The 7,675-nt window shown below is 43.9% G+C and overlaps 1 protein-coding gene across 1 annotated transcript; it reads left to right on the forward strand.

Annotated features, from left to right (window-relative positions):
* The first annotated feature begins 2,411 nt into the window (after positions 1-2,411).
* On the forward strand, positions 2,412-6,405 carry LOC149975931 (acidic mammalian chitinase-like). Its single transcript, XM_090205430.1, has 11 exons — positions 2,412-2,552; positions 2,969-2,998; positions 3,145-3,346; positions 3,726-3,782; positions 3,869-4,034; positions 4,287-4,411; positions 4,548-4,671; positions 4,814-4,999; positions 5,212-5,334; positions 5,668-5,806; positions 5,971-6,405. The coding sequence occupies exons 1-11, from the start codon at positions 2,513-2,515 to the stop codon at positions 6,231-6,233; spliced, it is 1,455 nt and encodes a 484-aa protein (XP_090061556.1). The 5' UTR covers positions 2,412-2,512; the 3' UTR covers positions 6,234-6,405.
* Positions 6,406-7,675: the final 1,270 nt, after the last annotated feature.

Raw genomic sequence — 7,675 nt, forward strand, 5'->3', positions numbered from 1 at the left:
AGTATGCAGCTTGAAGGTTTAGAGGCAAAGATTATTTTTATCATTGTGTCAAGAGATATAGTGCTAAAACACTTGAGTGTCTCTCTTAATCCTAGGTCCTGGCAGAGTTGTGCAGACTCAGGACAACTGAGCTTTGGAGGAATACGCAAATTTAAAGAGGACTCCGTAATTTGCTTTCTAATAATCATGATCTTTTCCTTAAAGAAGTTCATGAATTTATAACTACTGAAGTGAAAGCCATCCTCTCTTGGGGAATGCTGCTTTTCAGTTTGCTTTGCGACAGTATCAAAAATACTTTTCGGATTGTTCTTATTTCCCTCAATTAGGTTGGAAAAATAGGATGATCGAGCAGCAGTGAGGGCTCTTCGATACTGCACGGTACTGTCTTTCCAAGCTAGTCGGAAGACTTCCAGTGTTGTGTGGCGCCATTTCCGTTCCAATTTTCTAGAAGCTTGCTTCAGAGCTTGGGCATTATCTGTATTCCAGGAAGCTATTTTCTTAGGACAAATTATTTTAGTTTTTAGGGGTGCAACTTCATCTAGGGTATTGCGCAAGGTTAAATTGAGTTCCTCAGTTAGGTGGTTAACTGATTTTTGTCCTCTGAGGTCCTTGGGTAGGCAGAGGGGGTCTGGAAGGGCATCAAGGAATCTTTGTGTTGTCTGAAAATTTACAGCACGACTTTTGATGCTCCTTGGTTGGGGTCTGAGCAGATTATTTGTTGCGATTGCAAATGTAATAAAATGTTGGTCGGATAGTCCAGGATTATGAGGAAAAACAATTAGATCCACAGCTTTAATTCCATGGGACAAAACTAGGTCCAAAGTATGACTGTGAGTGACAGTGAGTAGGTCCAGAGACATGTTGGACATCGATGATGGCTCCGAAAGCCTTTTGGAGTGGGTCTGTGGACTTTTTCATGTGAATATTAAAATCACCAAAAATTAGAATATTATCTGCTATGACTACAAGGTCCGATAGGAATTCAGGGAACTCAGTGAGGAACGCTGTATATGGAGGCCTGCTCAGGAGGCCTGTAAAACAGTAGCTAAAGTGATTGAGTAGGCTGCATAGATTTCATGACTAGAAGCTCAAAAGACGAAACTTCATTTTTTTTTGTAAATTGAAATTTGCTATCGTAAATGTGAGCAACACCTCTGCCTTTGCGGGATGCACGGGGGATATGGTCACTAGTGTAACCAGGAGGTGAGGCCTCATTTAACACAGTAAATTCATCAGGCTCAAGCCATATTTCAGTCAGGCCAATCACATCAAGATTATGATCAGTGATTAGTTAATTGACTATAACTGCCTTGGAAGTGAGGGATCTAACATTAAGTAGCCCTATTTTGAGATGTGAGGTATCAGGATCTCTTTCAATAATGGCAGGAATGGAGGAGGTCTTTATTCTAGTGAGATTGCTAAGGCGAACACCGCCGTGTTTAGTTTTGCCCAGCCTAGGTCGAGGCACAGACACGGTCTCAATGGGGATAGCTGAGCTGACTACACTGACTCTGCTAGTGGCAGACTCCACTAAGCTAGCAGGCTGGCTAACAGCTTGCTGCCTGGCCTGCACCCTATTTCATTGTGGAGCTAGAGGAGTTAGAGCCCTGTCTTTGTTCATAGATAAGATGAGAGCACCCCTCCAGCTAGGATGGAGTCCGTCACTCCCCAGCAGGCCAGGCTTGGTCCTGTTTGTGGGTGAGTCCCAGAAAGAGGGCCAATTCTCTACAAATTCTATATTTTGGGAGGGGCAGAAAACTGTTTTCAACCAGCGATTGAGTTGTGAGACTCTGCTGTGGAGCTCACCACTCCCCCTAACTGGGAGGGGGCCAGAGACAATTACTCGATGCTGACACATCTTTCTAGCTGATTTACACGCTGAAGCTATGTTGCGTTTGGTGACCTCTGACTGTTTCATCCTAACATCGTTGGTGCCGACGTGGATAACAATATCTCTCACTTCCCCCAATCTTCAGCCCACTGCTAGTACAACTGAAACAAAGTATAGAGAAATGAATTATGGGGACATCTCAACCTTGCGCTTGACTTGGTAGAATGGTCACCATATTCTTTACATCTATCTAGGTCAATCTCAATCAAATTATAATGTATTGGTCACATACACATAGTTAGCATATGTTATTATTAGTGTAGCAAAATGCTTCTATTTCTGACAGTGCAGCAATATCTAACAAGTTATCTAACAATTCCACAACAACTACCTAATACACATACATCTAAGTAAAGGATTGGAATAAGAATATATACATATAAAAATATATAGAGGAACAATAAGCAATCTCCACAAGTATATAATAATTGTCAGCTTATCATGTCTTAAAACAAGGACATATGAAGTTTATCAGTGTTTTTGTTAAGGCAGTGGAAACCCTTGTTCAAACAAGTGACTGAGATTGATTGAGTTTTGCTGCGGAATGGGAAAGTCATAGATATATGAGTGAGATAGGAGTGGTCGTTGAGAGTATAAAAGGGTTCAGCAGCCCAAGGAGCAATGTACAGAGCAACCATGGGCAAACTACTCATCTGCGTTGGTAAGTGGAATTTATTTTGACTTACTTAGCGTATAACTGTACTATTGGTCTTTATTTCAAACATGTTATTTACATTTTCATTGTAATGACAATTAGCAACATTCAGAGACTATGCTCTATGCTAAGGCTTTGGCTCCCTGTGGAGAGAATTGGCCACTGACGAATGTCCTCTAGCTATGCATTTTGTCAATGCTACTGTGTTCAATGTCTGTTTCTAAGGACTGAGGTTGCCAGCACCATGACCCATCTATATTCATGTCTGAGGGGAAGAACTGCACTTTATATCATGATCATTACAGTTCTGAATTATGTTGACTTTTTAAAAAGTAAAATAAAATCTCTCCCTTTGTCTTTCTCCTTTCTTTACTTCTGTCTCTCTCGCTTTCTCTCACCATTCTCATTTTCTCCCTCTCTAGGACTGGCTCTCCTGCTGCATGCACAGCTAGGTAAGTTTTAAGTACATTTCATTTACATTTAGCTAGCAGCTAGTTAAATAGCCAATCAGAGAACAATAACTCAACTTACAGAGCATGACAACCATGACTAAAACTGCCTAACTCCAAACTCTAACATTACTACTACCCTTCCATAGGATCCTCCTACATCCTATCCTGTTATTTCACTAACTGGGGCCAGTACCGGCCAGGAGCAGGCAAGTATTTCCCCACCAACGTGGACCCCTGTCTCTGTGACCATCTGATCTATGCCTTTGCCGGCATGGCCAACAATGAGATCAAGACCTACGAATGGGACGATGAGAAACTCTACGGACAGTTCCAGGCTCTCAAGAACCAGTGAGAGAGAGACACACACAAACACACACACACAAACACACACTCAAGCAGGCATGCACACATGCACATACGCATGCATGCATGCAGGCACGCACACACATAGACAAATGCAGGCAAACACTTTCTCATTCAGGCATGTACATACCACAGGAGGTTTGTGGCACCTTAAGTGTGGAGGACGGGCTCGTGGTAAGGGCTGGAGCAGAATTAGTGGAATGGTATCAAATATGTGAAACACATTGTTTCTATGTGTTTGATGCCATTCCATTTCCGCCATCCCAGATATTTTTTATGAGCTTTCTTCCCCTAAGCAGCCTCCCATGGTACACACATGCACGCCTAAGCCAGTAATAACCCTAAGTCTTGTATTTGGTAACAGGAACAGCAACCTGAAGACTCTGCTAGCCATTGGAGGATGGAATTTTGGCACTCAGCCGTAAGTGGAGATGCATATAAACATGCAAGTGCACACACACATTTACACACACACCCTGTGTCTGACCTGTGTGTGTGTGTACCCAGGTTCACAGCAATGGTGTCCAGTGCAGCCAACCGCCAGACGTTCATCAGCAGCGTTATCAAGTTCCTGAGACAGTACCAGTTTGACGGCCTGGACATTGACTGGGAGTATCCCGGATCCAGAGGCTCCCCACCCGCAGACAAGGCCAGATTCACCACCTTGCTGCAGGTTAGACTCAAACACACACACACACACACACACACACACACACACACACACACACACACATAAATGAACAAACATGAATAAACACACACACACGCAGATGAACAATCGCACATACAGACACACACACACACACACACACACACACACACACACAAAATAGCTCATGCATACACAAATGAACACACAGACAGGAATGAACACCTGAACTCCCAAATTAACACACACATCACTCTGTGCACTGTCTCCATCTAGGAGCTGATGGCTGCCTTTGAGGCTGAAGGAAAGAACACCAACCTTCCTCGTCTGATGCTGACTGCAGCTGTGGCTGCCGGAAAGGGAACCATCGACACCGGATACCAGATCGCCGAGATTGGATCGTCAGTACATACACACTGGGTCTCATTCATATATTAGTTCTTAGGAAAAATGTGTACATTAAAACATGCATGATCTATCAAATACTTCTTGGCATATTGGAAACTCTTTCTCTCTCTCTTTCTCTCTCCCTCTCAGCGTGTTGGACTACCTGCATGTGATGACCTATGACTTTCATGGATCTTGGGAACACAACACTGGAGAAAACAGCCCTCTCTACAGAGGACCAGCTGATCAGGGAGATTACATCTACTTCGATGTGGTGAGTCTCTCTCTCTGTACCCATCTCTTCCTCTCTCTCTTCCTCTGCTCACCTATCTCTTCCTGCCTATTTAGTTTTGAGCTGAGAGGGAGTAAAACATTTCTTAAAAATTCTCACTACCACATAATGTGTGTCTTCTCAGGACTATGCTATGAAGTACTGGAAGAGCAGTGGTGCCCCCGCTGAGAAGCTCCTGGTTGGATTCCCCACCTACGGCCACACCTTCCAGCTGGCCAGTGGCTCTAACACTGGAGTGGGCGCCCCCGCCACTGGCCCCGGCCCGGCCGGACCATTCACCAGACAGTCTGGCTTCCTGGCCTACTACGAGGTAATTGACACATGATTAAGATAGGGTGTAATTTCGGACCTATTCCAATCCCTACAGAGTGCACTACTTGTGTGCTCTTGTCAAAGGTATCATCCTGGGGAACAGGGTGTCATTTTGGACACAAACCTTGTGTATGTTTTTGAGTGATTACATCTGCAGCTTCCTGAATCATACAACTTCCAACCCTAGCGTAATTGTGTGTGTGTCATTAGATCTGCACCTTACTGAAGCAGGGCGCTACCCAGGCCTGGGACTCTGCCCAGATGGTGCCCTACGCCTACACCCAGCAGAACATCTGGGTTGGATATGACAACATCAAGAGTTACCAGGACAAGGTCTGTGTTTGTGGGGTGTTTGTCTGTTGCAGGAAAGATATAACTAAGGGGTAATGGCGTAGCATCCTACTCTGTTACAATAATCCTTATAATATATGGAATTAAACAGTAGCTTTTTTCTTCGTGATTTACAGTAGTGAGTGGATACATTTTGTAATGGGTGACCCCAGCGAGAATCGAATCCACCATCCTGTCATTGCAAGATCCATTCCCTACCAACTGAGCAACATAGAACTTCATCATTTGCCCTATCACCTATACATATTTATCCAATTTCACCCCGTTAAGTAAACCCTCCTCTCCCCTCCTCTCCCCTCTCTGTCTCCCTTACAGATCGAGTGGCTGAAGAACACTGGCTTCGGAGGAGCCATGGTGTGGAGTCTGGATCTGGATGACTTCTCTGGAACCTTCTGTGGACAGGGCAGATACCCACTGATCAACACCCTCAAGTCTGGACTGGGAACCGGAGCTGGTGAGAGACAGACACAAACGCAAGCCTGCTTGTACACACAAACGTTCAACAACAACCCTCTCTCACTATCTCAGCCAGACCTGGGTTCAAATAGTAGTTGAACAGATTTCAACCCCCTTTCTCTTCTACATTCCCCCAACTCCTATTTCCTCCATATCTCCCAGGTTGTGCCGCCCGTACGGGCCCCATTGCCCCAGTGACACCTGCCCAGCAACCACTCAACCCCCAACAGCCCGGAGGTCAAGGGGGCAGCAGTGGCAGTAGCAGTGGGGGATCTGGCTTCTGCGCCGGCAAGGCTGACGGCATGTACCCTGACCCCACCAATAAGAACAGCTTCTACAATTGTAGCCAGGGCAAGACCTACGACCAGCACTGTGCTGCCGGTCTGGTGTTCGACATCAGCTGCAAGTGCTGCAACTGGGCCTAAAAAAACCACGGTCCCCCCCTATTAATGTTTCCTTCCCCCTCTCGTATGTCATGAAGGAGCTGGGTCTAAAGGTTTTGTGGTTGTTAGGTCCACTGATGTCATGGCCCATTCTAACATCAGCTCCACTTAACATTTAAAATCCACTCCAATAAACATCCACCATATAAATTCATCCTGCTGTCTCTGTCACTTTATTTCATCCACACTGTGTGGGTTTTAGTTATTAAACTTCATTGCACTTTGACTGCAAAAAATCAGTAATCTACAAATCACCTTGCATCCCACATAGCTAGTCATTATCTGAACAAGACAAGCAATTCTGCTCCTTGCCTTCTCAACTGATTCCCTCACTTATTCCCTTGTCAGTTTAGTTTCATACAATTCATTCCACCACAGAGAATTGCAGTAAAAGTTAAGTCCTTTGTTGCAGTCAAACTTTACCAGGCTTACAGACACAGTACAAAGCACACAGAGCTTAGACTGACTCATCATTACCATGACAGTTAAAGCACTGACATAAACAACATATAGACAACAGTAAATAGAAAAGTACTTCAACTTAATGTGAAATCTGTGATTTCCAAGGTGAGACCAAGGTGCAAAGTGCAACTAAACATTCATAATTGTAAATCGTAGTGTTCACACCTTGGTATAAAATACACACATACACTCTCCTGCATTTCTATTTGTACAGTGAAGCTAAAACTTTTAATTGGGCTCTGTACTCAATTTGAGATCAAATGTTTTAAATGAGGTGACAGTACACAATGTCACTTATTATTTGAGGGTATTTTCATACATACAGTATCTGTTTTACCGCTTAGAAATGAAAGCACTGTATGTATCTAGTCTACCCATTTGAATGTGTCTAGTATTTGGACAAATTCACTTATGTGTATTAAAGTAGTCAAAAGTTTAGTATTTGGTCCCATATTCCAAGCATGCAATGACTACTTCAAGTTAGTGACTCTACAAACTTGTAGGCTGCATTTGCAGTTTGTTTTGGTTGAGCTTCGGATAATGTTGTGCCCAATAGAAATTCATATTTAAATACCGAAGCTCCTCGCCGGGGGCGAGAGAGACCTGGCAGGCACCGTGTTATGCTGTGGAGCGCACGGTGTCCCCAGGGCGGGTGAATAGCCCGGTGCGGTACATATCAGCTCCGCGTATCGGCTGGTAAAAGAATGTTAAAGAATGGTATTAAGAAAAATATAAGGTTGAGCAATGTCGGAGTGGCATTGACTAAAATACAGTAGAATAGAATACAGTGTACATATATATATATATCTATATATATATAAACCTTATTAAAGTGACTCGTGTTCCATTATTAACGTGACCAGTGATTCCATGTCTATGTATATAGGAAAGCAGCCTCTAAGGTGCAGGGTTGAGTAACCTGGTGGTAGCCGGCTAGTGATGGCTATTTAACAGTCTGATGA

The sequence above is a fragment of the Oncorhynchus mykiss genome, chromosome 17, assembly GCF_057628025.1.
Source record: "Oncorhynchus mykiss isolate SJ-2025 chromosome 17, ASM5762802v1, whole genome shotgun sequence".
Taxonomy (NCBI): domain Eukaryota; kingdom Metazoa; phylum Chordata; class Actinopteri; order Salmoniformes; family Salmonidae; genus Oncorhynchus; species Oncorhynchus mykiss.